Below are 24,429 nucleotides of genomic sequence, written 5' to 3'. Positions count from 1 at the left end.
TGCTGGGAGCATCACTATCTCACTCGGCTGACTCCTCCTACTCCTTGCTCCGTGATGGAATTGAAAAGGATGATTTTCTTCCTCTTGCGTCTGTCCTCTTGGCAGGAGCTGAATGTTGGGGCATCAGCTGGGATGCTGCAGAGGTTTTGTAGAGCCAGAGATGACCCCCCCGCCCATTCTTCCTCCTCCTCCTCCTCATCTCCTTTTCTTTGGAGTGATGTCATAGTCTTAGAGAGTGATTGTCATTGCCAAGGTGACTGTGTGTACCGTGAGCCATACTAGTGCTGCACAGGAGAGGTCAGAGGGCAGCAGTCAGTGAGCGCCTCGTCAATGAGACCAATGAGTTATGAAGTGAGCTCGCTGGAGAGACTCACGTGTTTTATGTCACGACTTAATCTGAATAATACATTTCCCATGTGGTAACAATGCTTCTTGCGCAGGTTAGCCTCCCTCTCTCCCCTTTGTCTCCGTGGCTGTTCCCAGCATGCACTGACCTCCCCTCTCTGCTGGGTAAGTTACAGTCTGTCAGTGCCATCTGCTCCCTGTACCCCCTGCCGCCAAATTACAACACTAGCAGGAGCTGCACGATCCAACACACTGACCTCAAAGTTCAGCAGCCTCTGATTATTTCAAGTAAATAAACCCCAGCAATTAGAAATGTACGTCAGAGAGCCAACGTGCAATCAGTGAATATTTTCTCTTAGAAATTAAAGCAGCTTCAGTGAGCAAAATGTGTTTTCATACCAGCACGAACAAGCATCAAATAAAGTTATGAACCAGGCAAATTTACTCATGTTTGCACACTTAGCACCCACTGAATACATTTAACTGAAATTTGTCCACAGATAAAACCTAAAGTGCTGCTGCAATCATACTGTTAGCCTGTTGTTGGCAAGTGTCTTTACATAACATATCAATCACACATACAGAAAATGCACCCCTCTCATCTTTTCGGAGAGGACAACGTGTGGGAGAGGGTGTAGGCGAAAAGGAGAGAGATTAGCGATGTGGGGAGGGGAGGGAAGGGGGGGGTTAAACTACCGTGCATGAGATGTCAGTGAAGAGAGGAGAGCTGTTGGAGGAGAAGTAGGCAACGGAGAGTAGGAGGACGGGAGGGAGGCAGAAAGAGCGGAGGGAGACCTACAAAAGAGATTGATTACAGGAGAACAGAGGCGGCCAACTAGGCAACAGCAAATGTGTCAGACAGAACAAGAGGGTAAAAAAAAGATTGTAAATAAACAACATGCAGCCACACTCACTGCTGAGGAATAGAGCCAATAGAGACTGGAATCTGATATGACAGAACATGCTGTGAGAAAGGAAAAGAAAATTGAGGAAAATGAAGTGGAGAAGCATGTGGGGTAGTAATTCTGTCTGGGCAAGCTGTGACAACCCATTAAACACCGCTGTCCAAACACATACATTCAAGACATTCAAAGCCGCTTGAATGATGGTATAAATTTACTTGACATAACCAGCGGACACTCAAGACATTTGTCAGTGTCAGCCCCTGGAGTTTTCTTCGGTGAGTGACGCAGCTCAAACAGACACAGACAGCCGTAGACTTCTTATGAAAACCAGAAACAGGTTTATTAAAAACAAGTCTTGATTCTATGTCATTAGATACATCATCAGACTACTTTAGTTTGTTGCTATATGCCAATATCTTTAAAAGAAATATACAAAAAGATTAAAAAGTAAAAACATGTAAAAATGCAAGCTTGAAAGGGAAACAGAAAGGAAACAAGACAACAGAAGATGGATCAGTTTCTGAGGCGAGCTCGTCGGGATGTGCGGGCGATGGGTGTCGTCACTTTCGGGGTCTCACTCTCTGCCATTACAGCATCTGATGGGGAAAATAAAGATAAGAAGTCTAGAAAGCAAAATAATGCTGTCCTGGACTGTCTAGTTGGCCACAAATCTGGGCCCAGGAACGGTTTCAAGTGTTAAGTCTGAACAAGGGTCTGGCGATATGATAATGTACACTGTGCGACAAAAGAGACTTGGCAATACCGTTTCCACTGGGAGCTATCCCTTGTGCCTCTGCTGTATATATTTGGGATTTTTGTGAATCCAGCTGCCTTGCATGTAATGTGATTTGCGCAGCAGGACTGCTTACCACATTCTCACACCACGTTAGTGGTGGCATCGCACCTCTAAGCTGGTTTGCCACAGAACAGAGTGTTAAGAAACTACGGAGAGTGACATTGTAAATACAGAGCGGGAAAGCTTTCATTTTTGTTTTTAATTAACGTGTCATGTGAGGCAGTTCTTGTTTGTGTGGAAGTTCCAAATAAAAGAAAATAATCAAATGTGATGAAGTACGGTATGATATGCTAATCTTAGAGCATTTCATTGAATTTACAGAACAATTACTGTATTGTGAATAATAATTTAAACAGGAGATTATTAAAAGAAAACCTTACCATGTATAAACACCACTAAAAAAACATAACTCACCAATTTATTTTATTTTGAAGTTATCTTTGGTAATTCGTAGATTGATTTCTTTCTTTCTATCAAATGCATCCTTACATCTTGGATTAGTACTGCTGCTACGCACTGCTCACTTTCAGTGTAAAAAGTAAAAGTCCTAAATCTTCCAGATTCTTCATGTGGTTCAGCTCAGTGCTCCGAAAACTCTGAACTTTGTTGTATTGATCCAAAGTATTACTAACTTGTGCCAGATCATAATCACCTAAATTCTACACATCAAACCAACAGCTGAAACGATGACTCATTACAGCTTCTAAACTGAGTATATGTTGCTTTTCTTCATCTTGTGTCACACTAAACTGAATGTCTTTTGGTTTTGGATGATAAGTCAGACAAAAGAAGCAAAGTAAAGACGTCACTTTGGGCTTTAGAAAACTTTGATGGGTATTTTTCACTATTTTCTGACATTTTTTGAGCCAATTAATTATGGAGAATGGGACTAATTTTTATGAATAATAAAAATAATTGGTAGCTGCAGCCTTTAAAATATATATTTATATATATTTTATGTATATTAAAATGAAAATCATCACACTAATTGATCAATTGTAGAAAATGAGAATTTGAATTGAAAGACAGAATCCTTGTGTCTCTGTGGCGGCACTCACCCTCTTCATCCTCCTCTTCATCACTGCTGAAGGTGACCACTGGCTTCTTGGACTTGCGAGTTCTCTGAGGCGTCACAAAACTGTCGTCACCGCGGTTAGAAACGGAGGGCTTTGTTTGACCTGTAACAAAAAACGAGAAAATGCTTGTGACAAACAACAACCATTTTTTCCTGCATGCACGTTTGCACACAACAGGACCCTTGACAGCCAAATCCTCTGAGAACCGACCTCTCTTTGTCCTGGTTCGACCCCTGGTGCCCAGAGGTGTCTGCACGACCGTCCTCTCAGAGGGTCCTCCTTGTTTCTGGTTGTCCTCATCCATCTCCGGACTTTCTACATTCTCCAGCCCGCGTGTGTGAACCGCCGTCAGCCGCTTTTCAAATTCATCTATCTGGGCCTGGAGAAACAAGACATTACCCTTGGTAAACACAAAGATTACATCAAAATAACAAAAAACATAAATAAGCATAAAGCACCTTAAACTGAGGTTTGGCCCCACGGCGGAGCTTGGCGGTGATGGAGAGCAGAGGCTGGTAGACTCCAGGCTCAGTTAACTTGTCACTGTAACACTCCCAGCACTCCTGCAGCCTCTTGAAACCACGCTCACACATGGACAGCAGAGACAGAGACATGGCAACGTCGCACCACTGACGCTCCGTCCTAAGGAGAGAAGTAGGATGAGAGTCATCGGGACTAAACCTGATTAGAAACTATGTGAAATGCATATAAATTCTACATCCTCAACATAAAAGCTCATTTGCCCTGGCATTTGGACTAAATCTCATTTACCAGGAGCCTCTTGTATCTAAATTCACTTTGCCATTGTGTAATATAAAATGTCCTTCCTTTGAGCATGGATGAAGCATGAGTCAGAGGCAGACCGAAGCCTGGCCAGGCCGATTGTTCTACCTACATTCCTCAACTACATGGGAAGATGGTTTCCATGACAAAATGAGTGAATAAGATGTCAGAGTGTATGTGATAGGTCACTCACTGAAAACACCCTCTAATTACCCACGTGTCCACCCCTGTGTATGTTGAACAAATGAAATACTGCAGGATGGACTCAGAAATGAGCAGCGAAACACAAAGAAAGAAAAAAGAAAGAAAAGATGCAGGTCAGAGGTGTGAGGATGAGAAAAAAAGGAGGTGGAGATGTACTCACTTGGCAGTTCTGAAGCGCTGACACAGTTTCTCTACCAGGGACTCGGTCTGCCTTTCTTTGGTGATGTAGGAGAATAGCTGTCTGAAAAAACACACAATACAGCATCTAAACAAAGCCCACTAAATAGCAAAACTGTCAATTTTCTCCTCCTCCTTAAACAAGTCACGATTTGTCCCGGGGCTGCTGAGTGCTGCTCAGTGTGGACAAACCCTCTGCGGGCGAAGGCACCAAATGGGACTCGACATGTACTGAAAAGCCATCCAACTCACTTCATGATGGTATTGAAGTCCTCTGAGGGGATGCCTCTGTCTGGGTCTGACAGGCGACTGATGATGTCTGGGAGCAGGTTGTAGATGGCATTGTCCTGATGGGTAACACCAAGAACAGAGTTCAAAACCCTCCCAATTATTCAGGCTCCATTAAGGAAGTGTGTGTGTGTGTGTGTGTGTGTGTGTGTGTGTGTGTGTGTGTGTGTACCTTGGTGGCAAGCTCATTGAAGAAGTTCAGGGCCAGGCTGGTAATGTGAGGCTCAGGGTCAATTAGCAGCACAGCCACCTCGCTGACTTGACCTTTGACCTTGAGCACATCCTTAAGCACCAACTGAGTTAGAACTGTCACAGCTGTCTGCCTCACTGAAGGAACCTCGTCACTGAGCCTGGAGAAGAGGATATGAAATTACTGCCTGAATAATTTGCTGCCTTTTCTGTACCAAGAATGACAGTCTACAGTCATGCTAGCCGCTCTGGAAGGTTGAACTTGGAAAAGTGGAGTTTTGAGCTGAATGCTGATGTCAGCATGGCTAATATGCTCATATATAGCGGGTATAACTTTACCATGTAAATTCATTAACTAAATCAGAAAACCTATTTTCTCAATCGTTTTTTTACTACGAGTGATGGCGTCCTATGTGAACACGACATTTTCCATCACAATTTTGGTTATTTCCAATTTTCTGAACTGAAGTTGGTGGAGCACATTTTGAAGAGTGCAATGGCTGAAACCCACTGGACGTGTGGACTTCAGTTGTATCTACTGTAATGTGCTTGCTGTCATCACAACAAATCTCCAAGAAAGCAAGACTGCAAGGATAAGACACCGATAGACATTGTATCATGATGTGGTAAATATTTCTGCCCTACCTGATTTAAGCACCAATTTAATAAACAAATTGTTTCACAAAAGTCCTTTTACATTTCAGCTTCTGGGCACCATGAATGTCTGTGCAAAATATAATGACAATCCAAACTCTTGCCACCTGTGCATTTGTTATTTCCCAGTTCCAGTCTCAATTAAGCTCTCCGTTTAGACTGGGTTATTAGGCAGAACGTTACTGAAACCAAACGACTGTCACAGCCTCGGGCTGAATACAATGGGATTGGACAGGCTGTGGCAGGGCAATCTGACAGCATTCGGAGACCAATTTAGACTTACCCTCGCCCAAAACCACTGAACAAAAGAAACTCATTAACCATTTCTCATTTATGCCAAAGTGCAAGACTCCTGGCAGAGGATCAAACACCCGTACATGGCACTTCCACATGCCAATGCAGGAGCTTACAACAGCAATGAACTGGTAATTAATTCTTAATGCGCTTATCAGGAGGCTCCAGGGCAGCAGCCTTGAGAACAGTGGAGGTGTTGGTGTGTGGGAGACAATTAGGGAACGCTATGAAATACTAATCAGGCAGAAAACACTAGAAGGGCAATGACGCATAAAAAAAAAAAAGAACAATGTTTTACACTTCTGAAACACCTCAATATGAACATTATCGACTATTATAATTAATACCACTCTTCATAAAACTACAGCTTCTGTGTTGGCTGTAGGGAAACAGTGCAACAGTAGAGAAACACACGGAAACCATTAAAGGTTTTTAAATTAAAGCGTACCTACAAGCTTCAACCCTTGTCGAACCTTTGTCTTGACCCCAAATCATTCCCTTCTGCTCACCCAACCGGTCTGTATAATTACAACACACTAGTCATTGGTTTTAGTCACAATCTGTATCACAGATAGTAATTATGTTGTTCGTTGTCTAAAAGTGCCCGTGTCTAAGATGTCCAAGGCTCCACCCCAGTTCACCCCTGGGGGTTTGTCTTTTCTACTGGCCATGAATGAAGCTCTGGCTGGTTTCTGTGGCAACCAAAGAGGTCAGAATACGAGGCAGAAATCAAGAGTTTGCCCACATAGATCATCTAAAAGTTAGCTTCCCCCACCCCATTATAAAGTCCTGATGGAAAGAGTAAACTTTTCCCATCATGTGGCTCAGTGGAGCATTGTGACAGCCGCGTCACTTCAGTGGCTGAGGGGAACAACACACTGAGACATCGTGGTGGTGGGATCCAGATGAACATGGCTCAAGTGTACAAGCAGAGGGGGAAACGTCATTTACAGCACACCCACTCAGCTGAGCCACCAGGCATAGAATGTTCCTTATAACAAAACAAGCTACGAATATGATGTTAATGTTCGTCTTAATTGGGGATGATGAGCTTGAGCTGCTATGAAAATGACAAATTTGCTTTATATTGCAGTCATTACATTACCTGGCGTAGAGATTCTGTGTCCAGGGCTCCAAAATGTTTGGAAAACGGACGGTGAGGTCTCCCAGGGCTATTATGGCATTTGCCCTGACCACGGGAAGAGCAGAGCGCTCCAGCACCGTAAACATGAGACGGATGTTTTCTTCACATGCTGATGGGCTGACAAAGGATAACGAAATCACAGAATTAGACATTTTGGCAAACCTTTAACGGGGCAGTCTAGCAGCAATCTTAGAGCACCATAAATTACATTTAAACAAAATTTTCTATTTTGGCTTCAACACTATTAAAGAAAATTATGTAAATTGTTACACACAAAAAACTTGGCAACTCATTTAATCCAATGAATCACTATATTGAAATTGAGGATTTTAAATGTATTTTAGGATGATGACGTTCAAAGCTTCATTCAAAAACATCGACAAAAGCTTCTAATGTAAAAAAAGACTGGAAGGTCCTATTTAATATCAGATGGAGGAAACCAGCAATTAGTGTTTTTTGCATTTTTGCTTAATATAGGACTACAATTGATTAATCAACTATTTTGACAATCGATTTGTCATTTCACAAAAATGATGATGAGTCAAATTTATGATCATTTTGGAGGATGAACTGGTGACGTTTTGTCTCAACTGTATACAGACTGTTCACTGTATATAATAATAAGTGGACGAAGTTATGGAAAAATCCATCAGTGTTACGTATATGGTAAAAGAACAATAAAAAAGTGTTAACCTTATCATCATGTACTGAGAGAGTGCCAGGCAGGCAGCAGTGGTGAGCTGTGGGTGGGAATAGCGTCCTGGGGAGCTGCAGACTCTCACCAGCAGGGGAAGGAACGCACACAGCAGGTTCTCCTCTAAACAAGTAGAGGGAGGACAGTGGGGAGAAGATGTTATAGAAACATATGAAAGCACTGTATTATCAAAATATGGAAGAGTGGGTATTAAACCCAGTTTCATGTGGGGCAGAAAAACAAAAGAAAAGAGGTTTTTATTACCAGCAAGTAATTCAGTCTCGCAGATTTTTCTGATGAGTTCAGCCTCTGTATCTTCAGCAGAGGCACCCATCAACCCCAGCTCCTCCTCCATAGCACTCTCATTAGCAGCTTGCTGTTGGAAAAACATAAAAGCTTCACAAAACAGCCACTTCTCTCTAAGAAACATCATGATGAAACGTGATGCTTTCTGACTTGTAGCACACACTGCACTAATAGCACAGATGTATTTTGCTTCCCTTTCATTCCTATGTGGAACGGGGCAAGACATATTTGTATCAATCTGATTGAGCTCTAAAAAACAAAACTGTAAGGCTCTGTAAGTGTCTAGCCAGTTTCATTCAGGAAATGTTTGTTGATCGCGGTTTTACAACTGCAGGCAAAATAATACAAACAGCAGAGAAAACTGTTTGGCTGTAGTGAGACTAAGGTCAGAGACTGTGTGATGTTTGACCATCTACTGTCTTTCTGCTTTTCACTACATCATGCAATAAATTTCACCTGCTGGATTTGGGTCTGACTGCAGCTTAAAGAGGCTTAAAGTGATACTTAGTGATATTAAGTGGATGATTTTTTGTATGAAGTACTGCCAATAGATTTGAAAGGCGGCTATAAGGGATTCCAATAATGAACGTTTTTACAGGATAGGGAAAAGTATTTAAACATGAAACTCAGTTCACTCATGTGGCATTTTGCATGGACAATCACTCCTCCTGGCAGGTACACCAACTGGCAAGGTATGATTCTACGTGTGAAGCCACTTTCTGCTTATCTAGGCAAAAATGTGAAAAACTTCTAATGCTAATTAAGGCGACGTTTACCTTCCTGCTCCCTGATGGGCTGAACAGTTATGAGCCGTCACTCATCTGACTGTGCCACTATAATAAACCTTGTTTAGTCATCCTGCTGATTTTCAACACACAGGGGGTTGTTTTGTTTTCATTGTAACATTAAAGTGTCTGCAGAAGGTCTTCTAAACAAAACAGAGACCTGACATTTAGGTGACACCTGATAAGACTCCAGTAAATACAATATGAACTTAAATGGGACTGTAACTAATGATTATATTCATGAGTGATTATATTTTCTTGATCAACCGATTAATTGTTTCGTCTATAAAATGCCACATCATTTTTACATAACCATCATTGCAAAACCAAAGATTCAGTAAACATAATAGAAAACAGAAAAGCAGCATATCCTCACATTGGAGAGGCTGGAACATCAGATGTTTGGCATTTTTAAAAATGACTCAAGTGCTTAATCGATCGTCAGAATAATTGTTGATTTATTTTCTATCGATTGACTAATCAAATAATCAACTTATAGTTTTAACTCAACACTGTAGTACATTATATCTTTGTTTACGCTTGCGCAAGACAATCGGCTAGCCACTATATCATTCACTGAAAACACCATAGGATATACAAACAAAACATTCTGCGAAGCAGCAAGAAGTCAACAACGTTTACCAGAAGAACGCCATAAACAAAACATCACTACACACTCTTTGACATACTCCTCAAAGCAGAAGAAGAATTGTCTCTGTTTAACAGTCCCCGTAAAGATGGAAGTAAAGTATTTTTAAAAATGTATTCTATGATGGTTGAATATTATCAAACAATTTGATTCTGCTGGCACAATATTATTTATCCAAATGTAATTTGCTGGAAGGCGATCGTTTGTTAACATAAACTGACTCCAATTCCCAACTAATGTTAGCTACTACTGTTCTCTGTTAGGCATTCGAGAACGTGCATAAAGTCACATTCTTTGGACTGTCCTTAACACAGAAATCCACAGTCCAGCAGCATTAAACAACTTGTATGGGCAACCAAGAGAGATGGGGAAGGACTTAATTAATACTGTGTATTGTAATGAAATAATATCTAGTTCTACAGGTGCCTCTTTAAACTTTTGTATTCTCCAAAGTGAGAAAAAAACCTTTGAAGTTGTCCATATTGAAATGAAAAGTGGGCATGTAGTCTCTCATTGGTAGGTGCATGACCACGTGCTGGGGCGACTTGAGTAGTCTACATGCTGGACACAAGAGGTGGATGACATCACTTTTGGCACAGCACACTCCACTTTAGCCAAGGTACCATTTCATTTCAAGGACATTGTACTACATTGTTTTATACAACTGTTCGGGTGTTATGTACATGTATCTGCAGCCTCATTACCTTAGCTTTGCTGGACGGGCCCTTTTCCTTCTCCTCCCTCTCTTCCGTCTCTCCTCTCCTCCTCCGCAGCTCAGCACTCACACTGCGCTCAAGGTGAGACACCTGCCAGAAAGCCACGCAGCCACACAGAGCCAACAGCTGGGCCAGACACACACAGTTCACTGCAGTAGAGAAACACATGTGATTAGGAGTATGCTGAGAGAGCAAGGCGCATTGGGACAGGTTACAACGAGTAGACAGAGACACACTGGGACTCACCTTGTTCACCTTGCTCATTGGACTCTTGAGATCCTTCTTGCATTTGGCTAGCATCCTTGTTGATCTCGCCGCCTTCTGCAATCTGATCTAGTAAGAGGCGAGCGCTGCGCTGGAGCAGCCGGGAGCACAGCTGGTCAGGAGATTCAGCCAGGAAGTAGATGAGACGGACAGCCTGCTCCATGAAGCCCTGCCAATATGGGTCCTCCATCACCACACCTTGAACAAGTACCAACAGACCAAGTCAGAGGAAAGAAACCAATAGTGGTATCTCAACAAAGGGCACATTTGTCAGCATTTACCTTCGGCAACAGCCTGTGTGAGGCAGGTGAAAAGCTGATGGTCCTGGGGCAGTCTGGATGGAGCGCCTTTTGATTGCTGGTGGTATGTAATAAGTGCAATAAATAAAGATTCATACAGCAGCAAAAAGCAAAAATTAATGAGTTAACTAATTGGAAATGATGGAGGTTTTAGTTTTAAATCTCTTGTAGAAGAGAAGATGCTTGACCTACTGACTCAATCAACAGGCTCAAATCAATGTGGCCCTCTGGTAATAAAGAAGTGATTTCGAAGAAACCGTGGTTTGTGTCCCCTTACCCTGACGTGGTCAGTGATGCTGCAGATGGTGATTACTGTGTCTCTGGCCAGAAGAAAGTCTTCAGTCACCTTTTCTCCCAGAGCCACGGAACAAAGAGTGTCCAGATTACTGAGGACCACCTCTCTCTCTGCCCTGTAAGATTCACATACATAAAAAATACATACATATTTTTAATTCCCAAATGATCATGCGATTATGCAAAGGGAAGTAATAACATCTCTGCCCTATATCACCCCAACTGCTGTGCGCTGGCCTTGCCAGTGCTAGGCTGCTGCCCAGATAATGCGTGTAGGAGGATGGGTTAGGAGAAGCACATAAGATTTAATAGGTTATGAATGCTGCCGGCTGGATGAAGAGAGGCAGCAGTGTGGGTGGATTACAGATAGTCTCTCTTTACTCTCTTGCTTGCTCACTCTTCCCTACAGCAGTGGCAGTCTTTGAGGTAGATTGAGGGGGAACACTAAAAAAAAATATATATATATATATATATATTCAGAGAAATACACTGGCAAGGAGCCTAGTTATATGGTCGTGACTTCGATTACAATGAAGAGGAGCCGAGGCTGAGCCTGTTTTCTGACTAATGAGAGGATTTGCTGAATGTCAAGTAGCTGAGGCAGCACCAGAATGTAGCAGGAAGTGGCTTTGTGCAGTGAGAATTTCTAAGATTTTACATGCTTTAAAACTGTAGTCAACCAAACTTAAACAAAAAAAAAAAACCATAAGATTTTCTCTGCCAATAGATGAAACAGCACCCCGTTCATTTTAATATAAGACAGGGAGGGTTTATTCTCGGGGCAAAAACATTTAAATTGATAACATCCAGTTTATACCTGCATTTAAATACAGTATGAATTCGGATCTAAAAAATTTTTTTGGGCAAAAATATTACTAACCTCATCAGTTGTAATTCATTCATTAAAGATTATTAATGTGCAATCAAAATGCTATTGCAAGTCACAACAGAAATAAACCAATATGAGGTTTAGAGAAAGTATATTTGAAAAGCCATGCTACTGAGACTGCCACATTATTGGGCATTATTGTAACTTCTATATGACTTGATAGCCAGTAATACTGAGTTTATTCAAAATGAGTAATACTGTTGCTTCAAGATGAAATGCATTTTCTCATCCATAGCACTCTGTCAAAAATCTGATTATATTCCCATCATAATTTGTAACATCAGCCACATGTAAATGCAATTTACCATGTTGTGAGAATGGACCGCTCAGTGTTGCAGAAACATCATGACTCAGTCTGAAATTTGCCACACTCCTCAGCAGAGCTCCACTTAAATCTGTTCTTGCGTCAACACACCTCTCCCACATCCATAGTAAACAAGTCATAAGTATGCACAGCACCAGAAAGCACGACCATAACAAATACAGTTGCTTATGTTGCCTTTTAAAAAAACATTTAAATCAATACAAACTGTAGACCATCATGTCTAATTATAATACAACTTTGATGCATTTGTTTTGGTTGACATCCCCACCTACTCTACTGCACTGTGTAGTGTGTGCAAAATGAGATCAGAGCACAACGTGAACAGAATGAGAAAGTGAATCAACACGAGCTGTGTTGGCACAGAGCAGTATCCAAATTAGGAGTGGGAATCAGAGTATTGCACGAAACAATTCATGATACCTTGCCCATGATAACAATCAAATGATGATGAAGCGATTCTGCTGTGGTTCCCCACACAAACTTTACTCAGACGGGCCACCCAGGTATACCAACAGTCGCCAAAGTATATCTGGCAACCCATTTTAGCATTTCACACTTTTATTTTTTTTATCCATCCGAGAGCAATGCCATCTACGATTGATTAAATAGTGGATAACCTGCCTTCTCTCTCCATCTACTGTGAATCTAACATGCTCTGCAGAAAGAGAGTGAGAGTGTGTCTCTCTGGTATAACATCCCTCCTGTAAACATACTGATTGTTATGCGACCACTCCTATTTAATGTTGTAGTTTCATTGTTGTTCAGTGCACGTTGCTTTTGATTGGCTGCGTACTTAACAAGCTTCTTCCTCCACATGTGGCTCACCTGCTGTTGTCACAACGGAATCTTGTGTGGAAAAAACAAATCCTAAACACAAGATGTTTTTTGGCCGACTTCATAAAAAACGTACTTCTGATGAATAAAGCAGATAACGCTGCTGGTAGAGAGAAAACGGGAGAGAGAAAAGGGAAGGAGAGGCAAGCCAGCGTGAGTGCAGTGTTTCATTCATCGGACCGAAAAGAAGCAAATCGATAGATTAGTATCAATATTTTGTAACACCCTCTAGATCTAGATTCAGATCAAAACACCGGTGCGAATCAAGCAGATTTTGACTGACTGAATTTTACATTTCCATGGCTTAAACACAAAACAAAATGCATGCACACACTGTGACCACTTAACAACTCATCTGACTCTACACAGCCTGAGTAGGAGGGACTGAGTCACTTTGGCCTTTTCTTTTAGAGCAGAGTAGAAAATGCTACCAAAATTACCGGTCAGTCAAAGAAAAGTTAAAACCTCTCATTTAGTAAACGTGCATGACCGTTTCTTCATCTTGGCAAAGGGGAGATTATTTCTCAGGAGCAAACTGAAAGTTGTCTAGTGTTCTTACCGTGCAGCCATGCCCAGCAGTAACACTGCAGCCCGCCTGTTTAGGCCAGACGTTTCTCGTTTGCCAGTAAACCTCTCCCACAACACCTGCACTACAGTGGACTGGAGATTGCTGCTACTGCCAAAGAACTCCTGCACCTGAAGAAACACCCAGAAACATGTTTGGTTACAACCCCAAAAAATACAGTAGAAAAGAAGTAAAGAAAACAAATGTATACATTTCATGGCAGGTACAAACATGTCCCTCAATATTCTGCATAGTTGTGCTCATATATCTGACTATCACACAGAAATAATCCATGTTAGAGTAATAAATGTTACTCACTATTTCCTCAAGACATTGGATTGTTCCCAGAGATGCATCCACCATCAGCTCAGACAGACTGTCCACAAGAGTCTGGGCTTTCGTCCTAATTAAAGATGAGACAGCTACTTTAAGAACACAAATCTGTAACAAGTGTTTTTAGGTTTGCTTTCATGCCCATATGGCATGCTAGTAATTTAGTAGGGGTGTCACGTTTCTCTAAATCCAGAGTTAGATGCCACGTTTGAAAAATGTTCCCAGCACTGACCACTACACTATTGTTACACTATCAAATCTGGACAACTTCCATTAACATTTTCATAATCTCTATAAAAAGATAGGGGTATTTCACAACAACAGCTTGACTTTATCCTGGTGGCTTTTGCAGGTTATGGTTAGGCAAGATTAAATAATATTTACAAACTAGAATTACCGCCGCACAGCATTATGCCTTCGAGCACCAGTCAAGTTGCTTGTCCTGAGCTGTGGTGTTGAATAATAGCCATTAAATTCTTTGCAGAACAATGTCAACAAAAAAAACAACATTTAGTTTCTTACAAAGTTCGGTTTCTCCAATCTGTCCCAAGTAAACCCTCTTCCCAAACAAATCAATAAAAGGATGTTTGAAAAGAAAATTAACCCAACATCTATGACGCTGTTGGAGTTACCTCCAGTCAGTGGACTGTCTTTGTGCACACAGGATAAATGTCTGGAAGTGCAGCTGCAGATTACCTGTAAGCTAGGTGTGTTGTCTTTGAAGTGTTTCCTTTTTTTGGATGTGCTCAAGTAGGTGGGGTTGGACTAAAAAAACAATACAGGGAGAATCGCCAATCCTGATTTTTAGATTTATTTTTCATTTAGAAGCAAAATCGTGACACCCCAGCTAAATCACAATCGTATAGCTGAAATCATATTAAATTAACAACACACAGAAGGGATGAACAGCTTGTGTACTTGTTACAGCTCTTCATATTCGTCACATATGAATAGTCACTTATGTGTGAAAGAGTTTTACAGACCTGACTGAGTCCCCCTGGGGGTTCAGATACAGGCGCCTGTAGGCCTGAACCACAGCATCTTTAATGGCAGCGTCCGTTGACCAGACCAGAGGCAACATCTTTCTCACCCCACTGACAGAGTTGGCAACACTGAACTCACACACCGTCACGCAGAACTGTACAGCCTCCTGGACCACTAGAACCAAACACTTCAATTGATGAATGTGAAAATATTAAATAAGTTTGAATAGGTTCGCACTCTGGTGAATATTGCCTTCTACCTGAAGTGGTTTTCCAGTAGAGCATGGTGTTAATGACAGAGATTGCTCTTTCCACTTGTAAGGCGAAGGTTTCTGTATCTTTCAGGTACTGCACCAGCATCTCCTGCTTCTTCAGCTCCCCATCCTCCCCCTCCTTCTCTCCCTCCTTCTGTGGGGTTGGTGGTAAGTTCTGACTGAGCTCAGAGGTGTCCTCATCAGAGCCTGAGGGGAAAAAAAATTAAATAAGGGAACATAATGTCAAAGTAAGTTGAAAAGCAATCGTCTAGGATTCAACTAATAAACCATTTTCCATTGCTGCTCAATAACTCAACACTTCCTGCAGCTGCTGTATAGTAATTAAGTCAAATCTATTCTCTTGGCCAAGAGGCTTTTAGTGTGTGTAAGGAAGAAGTGTTAAACTTACATTAAGAGCACGCTAAGGAATGAGACGTCAAATTTTGATTGCCTTTGCACAGTAGTCTAATTTTTTTCTGTCTGTCAGAATTACAGGGCCAGTGTATACTAAATGTATATGAAGGTATACTCTGCTAGTTGATGAAGTGCTCTATCATAGGCAACTGAACTTGTTTCAGTTTCTTGAAGATGTTTCACCTCTCATCCAAGTGGTCTTCTTCAGTTCTAACTAACTGGAGGGGAGTTGCAGGCTTTAAACCCTCCATGGGAGTGTCCTTACAGAGACGTGAAGGACACGTGTGCACTCTAAGTTTCAGAGTCATTAGGGCCATTGACCCAACCGTCCTTCATGTGGGTTGCTAGGGCTAGGTGAGCCCAGGTGTGAATGGATAAGATGTCTGGGGAGGGAACTCTGAACAGAGGAGGTGGCTTATGACACCTACAATGCTGTACTAAGAGAGTCATTCTAGCTTGACGTAGATGGATTCTTTTACCCCTTTTTTTCCCCCAATCTGACCTCTCTGGCCAAGATGTGAACATTGTTGGCCTCAAAGGAATGATTTTTCTCCTTCAGATCTAAGTGGAAAGCAGAGACTTGACCTGAGGGGCTAGCCCTCCTGTGTTGTGCCATTTGCTTATGGATTATAGATTAGTTTTATAGCACTTAGTTTGCTCAGATTTTTTTTTTTAAACTCTTATGATAGCCAACTTATATATAGACTGTAAGAGAAAACCCTGCAGATGAAAAGAGACAGACTTCTTTTAAAGCAGACATATACAGGTAATTATAAAAAATCTCAAGAAAACTCCAAGGCATTCTTTTAACCTATTAAAATGCCTTTATGCCTTTATATGCCATGGTCTTAGAAATTTAAAACAAACTCCAACGTGATTCAGTATCAAGCCTTCGCCAGGGACTCAAAACACTTATCATTTTAAACAGAGTGCCTTGGAGTTTTCTTGGGATTTTTTTTGTGTCTACATGTATTTGTATCCAAAGAGCACCTCTAACAGACTCAATTTGAACCCAGGAAGCGCTCCTACCCGCGATTAGCAATCGTCCCCACCTGACCTGTTGGATGCCAGAACAGTCATAACAAAAAGGCTTCGAAAAGACATTAAACATGTCCTGTTTCAGTATTGTGATGTGAAACAGGTTGCTAACTTCTTTTATGTAATGATAGCAACTTTTTGTAGCGACTCGACATGTGTATCATCTGACATGACTGTAAAACTGCAGCATAGCGTTGGTGGAAGTTGTGTCATACTCATCATAGTCATCAAGTGTTATGAAATATATCACGAACGAGATGGTGGTGTAGTGCTCTATGTTCTAAAATATATCCTGTACTGTAATGAATTGACACTGAAGGAAACTGATTTTATATATTACCTTTTAGACAAGAGGAAATACAAAGAATTGCCCCCTAAGTGTGTTCAATCTTGCTTCCATTAAGACTCACATCAGAGAGCACTTCTGATGAGTATATCTGGATAGAAATGTCTCAGATGAACAGTGCCAGGGCTTTACCTTTGAAGATGAGAGCCAGTGTGTTCATTAAAGTCTCAGGGGTGAGAGTGGACAGAGAGGCAAACATCTCAGATTCTGGGAAGCAGGAGTGAGCTCTTATACAAAGACGCACAGCATTCCTGTAGAGGAGGGAAACAAGAAATTTCACATATCAAATTGTTGGCTAATTGACAGTGTGGGTGAAAAACATCCTTCAGGTAGTGACACTTGAGTCAACTTTTACCCAGGCCAACACTGGTGATTAGCATCACCTGTACTTGTTGACACGAAGGTACTGAGCAATCTTCACTGCAGTGGCTCTGTCGTCTTCTTCCTCCTTTTCTTCCTCCACATCTCTGCCATTGTCCTCCTGTTGCTCGTCCTCTGCTTCACTTGTGGGCTCCAGCTCTGTCCTGACAGTGACAAGCAGCTCGGGCTCCATGGCGGCCCACAGCTCAGATGCTTTAATCACTGCCACTGCCAGGCAAGAAAGGAAAGGAGGGAAAAAAAGGTCCAATGAGGCAATGACGACTTAAGGTAGAGCTACAGAGACAATTTCAGAGGAAAAATGGGCGTAAAAGGAATTTCAAATGAAATCAACTAGCAGCAGGACCAGATGGTAAAACAACTGTTCATGGGGTTAAAAATCTAGGCTGTAATGTTGTGCTCTGGAGTGCAACCATTTGATCATATGTAAGGGTTTCCTGTTATGTTTTTACTAAAGATAATAAAGAACCAAAATCAAAAGGATTTCTAGCAGCGGCTGGAACGGCTATCTGGTTGAAGCTTAATTTATTAATTGTGAATCTTCTTTCCCACCTCGAAAAAGTATTTTTCCCCCAAATAACAGGAGGATCAGTTTGTGTAAAAACAAAACAAAGCCAGATTTCCTTCAACTTCTTAAATATCAAATTTGAAGACTTTGACGACGTCCCTAGCTCAATTCCCTAAAATTCAAGGATCCAACACCGCATAGTTTGAGACACGGATCAAGGATAATTTCTCAACAACATTGAGAATTTTCATTATGAGAACTAGCAGGCTTTCAAGAAGTAAGACAAAATAAGAGAGGCTTGAATGTGTGAAGCATTCTCTGCTGTGCTGTGTTACAGTGATGGCAATACAAAACTGAAGACACTTGTAGATAGCAGAATGTAACCTATTTACTAACATTAAGTCAAAAATATCAAAAGAACTTCCAATTTCAGTTCTAGCACAAAATATAAAAGTTCAAACACTTTCAACGACCCCTGTTTATTTTCAAAAACGTCATGCCTTGATTTTGTTCCCTCAGATTCACCAGCATTCAAAGACCAGTGGGAAAGTTTTTTTGCGTGCATATACAACCACAAGACTTTCGATACCTGGTAACTTTTGACTTAAAGCACTTTGTCTAATAAATTAACTCCTGGCACTTAATAAAAATATAGAATTTTACCAACTGTGTGATGTGGCTGAAAGTTACATGTGTACATTCTTCTTTTTTTAGGGGACAGACCTGGTCTGTTGGGTTCAAATGAGTTTCTGAGTTTCGTTGCCCTCAGATTACCAAAGAAGCAACTCATGGCTGACTGAACCACAAAGAGAGTTGGGTGAACTCCTTGCCTCTTACACACACACACACACAAACACACACACACACACATACATACACACACACTGTTAGCTTCATCCCTGTGATTATTCCACCATAACTTTAAAGGAATAATTTGGGAGCGAGACAAAATTACTGTAGGCAGGCCCTTACAGCAGAGCAGGAACGCTTCTCTACCCTACCAAGATTACCTGCCAGTCAAGGCAAGAAGGACCCAACTCTCATTCAGTGAGCTCGTATTCGCCTTGGTCTCATCATAGGGCAAGTGTGACACAGTATGAAGAAAATGAAACTTCATTTTTTGAAAGAAGACAGGGTTCATCCTGACCTGGTGCCTTTCCCTCCAGTTTCTCTTTCAACTCTCGGAGTTTAGCAGTCTCTTTCTCCAGCGGTTTCTTCAGATCTGCACTGCTCAACTGAAAGAACCAAGATATTCTGGTGAGATTGTGAAATCTGAAGAGACATTTCTGCTGTTTTGGGTGAAAATAAAGATGCTTTTATCTACCTTGCAGCTATAGGGGTTGTGTGCAATGAAGGCTGCCAGTAACTGGATGGCACTCTTCACTGCATTTATAGATTTGTCCATCAGTCGTCCTACAGCAAGCTCCATCACTTCACTGTACCGACACAGGGGCAGTGCCTAAACACAGAGACACTTTTTGTTACCGAGAGATTTAGATAACATGCATTTACAGATACATTAAAAGTCTGAAAACATACTTTGCTGTTGACGATGCGAGTGTAGACTTGCAACACACGTGCCCTGACATGGGAATGTGTGTCATGCAGATGTTCCTGCAGTGTGTCAAAGAAGCGGTCGCGATCAGCTTTACCAGACTCGTCTAGGCCGTCACCACAGAGGACCCGCACAAGGATCTCTCCCAGCACCTCACACACCGCAACACGCATTGTGTGGCTCTGGAAAAACATGGGAAATGGAGAATAATTCATCATTGAATCTTGTATCAGTAATATATTAATCACAGACTTTTTCATGAGGATTTATGTGTTGTCATATTTCACAGCAAAACTTAAGATTAATTTATATTTCTAACTTAATTGTTTTGTGTTATTTTTCTGTTGTTGAAGAAAATAAGGTCAAATTATTTGATTAAAGCTAGAATATTTTCTGGTTTCTTCACTTTTCTACGACTGAATATCTTTGTAGAAAATAATAAGACTTTGGAGGACGTCATCTTGGGTTTTGGGAAACACTGATCAACATTTTTCACCATTTCGTACATTTTACAGAACAAAAACTAATCAAGAAAAGAACAGATTAATAAATCGACGGATTAATCACCATTGAAAATAATTGTAAGCTGCAGCCCTGCATTAAAATAAACAGTTTAGAATAAACATTATTTTGTGTCCAGATGAGTTTCTGACTTTTGCCCTCAGATTACCAAAGAGGCAACTCATTACTAACTGAATGGCAAAGAGAGCTGGGTGAACTCCTTGCCTTACACACACGTACACACAGACACACTCACATACACACACACACACACACACTGTCAGGCTTCTCCCAGCAATTACTCTCACTGTGACTGTAGAAGAATAATTTGGGTTGAGCCAGGTCGCTGTAGGCAGGCCCTTACAGCAGAGCAGGAATCCTCCCCTGCACTGCCAAGATTACCTGCCACTCAAGGCAAGAAGAACCCAACTCTCATTCAGCGAGCTCGTATTCGCCTTGGTCTCATCATTGGGCAAAAGATGACTGAACATTGAAAAAAAAAAAAAAACACTCAAGGTGTGTGTGAAAGAGACAATTCTATTAGAATTCAAAGAGTCTGTGCTTTGACAAAGCTCATTTTGTCCCATCTGAGGAGTGGTGCAATGTCACACTAATAGAAAAACTTGACAATTCCTTCTTAAGCACGACACATTACATTTTTGCTTTTCAAGTTCCTTCTTCAGAGTCACTTCATAGTAAATGCAAACTCAAACTTGAAGGCTGTCTAAAACTTTATTGGGTGCTGTGAAGTCACTGCCTTTTTGTGTGACTAGTGGTCTGTTACCCTGTGAAGCAGAAAACACTCCACCACTCTCTTATCACAGAAAACGAAAAAGAGAAAGAACTCTGCTTCTTTTGGTTCTCTTTTGTGTCATTTTTTAATATATGTGTTGACATTACTGCACAAGCCAATCACGACCCAGGATAACGACTGGGCCTTAACAGCAGTTAATGAAATTTATGGACCAAACAGCTCAGTCCTTCCCAGACTACATAAACCTCTACATAGAAAGTCTTGACGGGCACAAAGAACAGTGATTTATGGGGAATGGAAATCTCCCAACTCAATCAAACTGTGTGTGTGTGCTCTCATAGGGACTATTTTCATTGCATGAGCAGCCATGTTGCTCACACACCATAGTGATGAGTCATTAATATTAAGGTTTACCACTTTACATTGTCGCATTAACCTTTGTGCCATATCAATGTAGCAGCAGGTTTCTATTGATTTAAGGACGCTAGTTTTGCATTCAGGTCAGACGCAGTAAATTAATAATGCAACATTAGCAGGAACATGTTCAGCGTGCAGTACCTCTCCTTCCAGGTGTGTGATGAGCACACTGATGTTGGGGATCATTAATTCAGGCACCAGGGTTCCGAGTTCGGAAAGGAAGGTAGCAAAAGCTTTGACCCCTGACCCCTCTCTTGCAAGCTCCTCGCTCGACTTCTGACCAATCTCCCTGAAGGATCAGGAAAAATAACAAGACAAATGTCTATGAAAAGGGGAACAAATCAGATTTCCATGAACAGAGTTACAAAGAGGATGGCTGGTTGTAACTTAATATGCATGCTGACCTTATTACTTCCCCGATGATAGCCCTCACTCCATATTCTGTGCTCCACACAGACACAGCCTGGGCAAACACGGATGACAACTGCTCGAAGTGTTGCAGCAACTGGATCACTTTTACACTTGCACCTGTAAGAGTTTAGCGAGAGTATACACTACAATCAAAGTAATTTGCAACCTAAATCAGCTATGTATACTGAATAACATGAGTTAATGTTCTTCTGCTGTTTGCTCTTTATACATAATGCTCCTGAAACTGACACGATTGATATGCTCCCTCATTTATAAATCTTGTTTACAGCTTCAGAATGTGACTGAGAGACTAACCCAGGAGGTGATTGTACTTCTTGATTAGCACCCCCAGCAGGTGGATTATACAATCTCTGGTGGGTTTGCTCTTGACGTGGCTGATGGTTGGGTTTTCAAGCAGTTTGTAGCAGCAGCACGTCACACAGCTAAGAGAGAAAAGTGAGAGAACAAAGAATTCAAAGTTTGTTCATGTTGTGAGGTAAAAACTGCATGAAAAGCGACTTGAGGCCAATGTCGAATTCTAAAGTCCGTACAGAAAGTTTTCTATTGTTTAGAAAGAACTAGGCAGACTGTTTTTGATGATTATTTGCCAAAAGCTTAAGTATTAAGAACTTCTAGCGCAGACATGAAAACAAAAAACTAATCTTGTCCATAGGAAACAGTCACTTCAAAACCTGTTGAAAATAAAAAGCTGACATTGTGAGGAAGTGTTCCAAATGGAAGCATTAAATGAGGCAATTTCATGCAGTTACAACATCATCTAACTTTATTAGATTTGGTGTGACATTACTAATGGAAAGGCAATATCATACAATATTGTCTAGACCGGGCAGAGAACCGGAGATGAAAGTGGGAAATTACACCAACTAACCGAATTAAACCAGCTAAGCCTAATACTGCACTTTTGCCCAGAGCTCCCCACCAGCAGGGTACCTGATGAACTCTTCCTCCACCAGGGAGAGGCTCCAGAGGGAACGGATATCCAGCTGGAGGAGCTGGACAAGGGCCTGCAGCACCTTTTCTCTCTCCGAGTCCCACTGCAGCAGTCCTTCACCTGCTTTGCCTTTTTTACCACCCTGTGCAGGACAGACCAAAGCTGATAAATTCAATCAGTTAAGTTTCATAGACACTAAACTCATATTACTTAAAACTGACATATAATACATGCCCTCAGATTACCAAAGAGTAGTTCATACCCACCAAACCAACTTTGTTAAGACTATAGCCTCTTGCCAACTGACACACACACACACACACACACACACACACACTGTTTGACATCTCCTACCTGTCCCATCCCATTACTCTTGGGGGGTCAGAGGTTAAAGAAGGTGACATGTTTACTTTTGATGGGCCCTTACAGCAGTGCAGTAAAACTCCACTACACTTCCAAGACTACCCATCTAACAGCAAGCTAGAGACGACAACCTCTTGGTCTGACTGGATCATTAAAGTTGCCATGATCTCATCAGTGGGCATTTAAAATGATTAAACACAGAACAATTCGCTGCAAACCATACCTTTCCTGGTGCTGTGATGATACTCTGTCGACAGGAGTCACTCTCAAGGGTCTCAGTGAGTTTGCAGAGCAGGTACACACTCATTTTAACTGCATTCAGTTTCTCCTTGCGTTCCGCGGCTGTGACAGAGGTGGAGACGAGAAGGGACGGCAGGGTGGCAGCCAGGCCACTAACCACTGAAAGTGGAAAATAATCCAGACAATGTGTGTGATCACCCATGCATATCAAGGTTGCATTTGTATCAGTTTAAACATAGAAACAAAGGTCTAACCTTGCACCAGTAATTCCAGCAAATCCTCTTTCACACCCAGCTCCACTGAATTATAGTGCCTTGAAAAGAAAACATAGTAGCTTTATAGTCATGGGGTCCTTAAGCAAAAACTAGAGCAGGGAACCGAGGATAAATACTTACTGTAGTACGCTGTAGCCTGTGTCAAAGTGTTCCAGTACACACAAAGGACCCTGGCTTCTCAGTGATGCCTTGAATTCTGTGTGGGGAAAAAACAAATCCTTAGCAAACAAACATTAGACACTAACCCCCAACGAAAAAAGCACGTGTACACATGTTTTGTAGAAAAAGCTACAAAACATGTGTAGGTTCACTACTTACTACTGAGGTAGGGAGGCAGCTGTTTAGGAGGCACCACATCCTGAACAACGTACTGGTTGATGCCCCCGGTCTTCACCAGGTCACCCACGCACACGGGCACGAAAAAGTCCCACGACATCCCTTAGTCAAGAAAAAAGGCAGCATTAGATTAGTTCAATTGCAGCGCTGACTGAACTAGCTACTTAATTAGCAGCGTAAAGAAATGTACCGCTAGAGCCAAGCGGATGCATCTTTGAACTGTGGCTACATGGTTAGCCAGGTATCGTTAGGATGTGTGTTCATCATATCAACAAGTAGCTAACTGTTAACTATATTTTGATCTGTTCTTTATGCTAACTGGGGAAGCTAAAGAGCCTAATTAAAAACACACGATACTAACCTGCACACTACATGGTAGCCGTTATGGCTGACTTTATTTTACAAGTTTTTCAATACTGGTAACCAAACAGTTTGGCTTTGTTGTTGTGAATGAAGCAAGTCAAACACACAGCAGTCAGCTAACTACTACTGTTAGGGGTTAGCATGCTAACTAGCTGGGCTAACGCAGCTGTGTTGCTCAACTTGTGAGCTGTAACTTTGTTATTTAACAAAAACGTCTTTACTTCAACTTATTCAGCAATTGTTTTTCTAACTTTGAAACACAATACTCACCTTTGACGCCGGCAGTTCCGTTGGCCACAATTAAAACCTTTAAAACCGCGGTGTAGTCCGCTCTGTCTACCGTCTGCGAGCGGTTTGAATCTTCTGACTTTCAAATTTGTTTGGACATCGCGCCAAAGCTTGGAGCTGTGACGTCATACACATGCGCCTTTGGTACAGGTAGTTTCACACAACACTGCCACCTACTGGAAGACAACGAACACTACAGCACAATTTTAGAGCGACCAAAACTATTATTGGTTACAAATGTACAG

The 24,429-nt window shown here is 41.6% G+C and overlaps 1 protein-coding gene and 3 non-coding genes across 4 annotated transcripts; all 4 read right to left on the bottom strand.

Annotated features, from left to right (window-relative positions):
- Positions 1-1,565: 1,565 nt before the first annotated feature.
- ncapd2 (non-SMC condensin I complex, subunit D2) lies at positions 1,566-24,276 on the bottom strand. Its single transcript, XM_073486172.1, has 32 exons — positions 24,167-24,276; positions 23,516-23,635; positions 23,318-23,393; positions 23,177-23,235; positions 22,906-23,081; positions 22,319-22,461; positions 21,683-21,810; positions 21,361-21,484; positions 21,098-21,245; positions 19,269-19,466; positions 19,054-19,188; positions 18,877-18,964; positions 17,227-17,431; positions 16,976-17,094; positions 15,052-15,252; positions 14,792-14,966; positions 13,794-13,878; positions 13,470-13,606; positions 10,846-10,978; positions 10,551-10,626; positions 10,252-10,467; positions 9,994-10,154; positions 7,814-7,925; positions 7,549-7,672; positions 6,817-6,972; positions 4,747-4,924; positions 4,539-4,633; positions 4,270-4,350; positions 3,581-3,764; positions 3,333-3,501; positions 3,105-3,224; positions 1,566-1,846 (listed from the first exon to the last, which is right to left on the bottom strand). The coding sequence occupies exons 2-32, from the start codon at positions 23,631-23,633 to the stop codon at positions 1,764-1,766; spliced, it is 4,203 nt and encodes a 1,400-aa protein (XP_073342273.1). The 5' UTR covers positions 23,634-23,635; positions 24,167-24,276; the 3' UTR covers positions 1,566-1,763.
- Positions 18,490-18,811, bottom strand: LOC141012695 (small nucleolar RNA U85). The gene has a single exon (XR_012180399.1). It is a non-coding gene; the product is annotated as a small nucleolar RNA U85 (small nucleolar RNA).
- On the bottom strand, positions 19,941-20,259 carry LOC141012697 (small nucleolar RNA U85). Its single transcript, XR_012180401.1, has one exon. It is a non-coding gene; the product is annotated as a small nucleolar RNA U85 (small nucleolar RNA).
- LOC141012696 (small nucleolar RNA U85) lies at positions 22,551-22,862 on the bottom strand. The gene has a single exon (XR_012180400.1). It is a non-coding gene; the product is annotated as a small nucleolar RNA U85 (small nucleolar RNA).
- Positions 24,277-24,429: the final 153 nt, after the last annotated feature.

This window comes from Pagrus major, chromosome 17, assembly GCF_040436345.1.
Source record: "Pagrus major chromosome 17, Pma_NU_1.0".
Classification (NCBI taxonomy): domain Eukaryota; kingdom Metazoa; phylum Chordata; class Actinopteri; order Spariformes; family Sparidae; genus Pagrus; species Pagrus major.
Note: the sequence above shows the minus strand (reverse complement) of the source record. Positions and strands in the feature narration are given on the sequence as shown.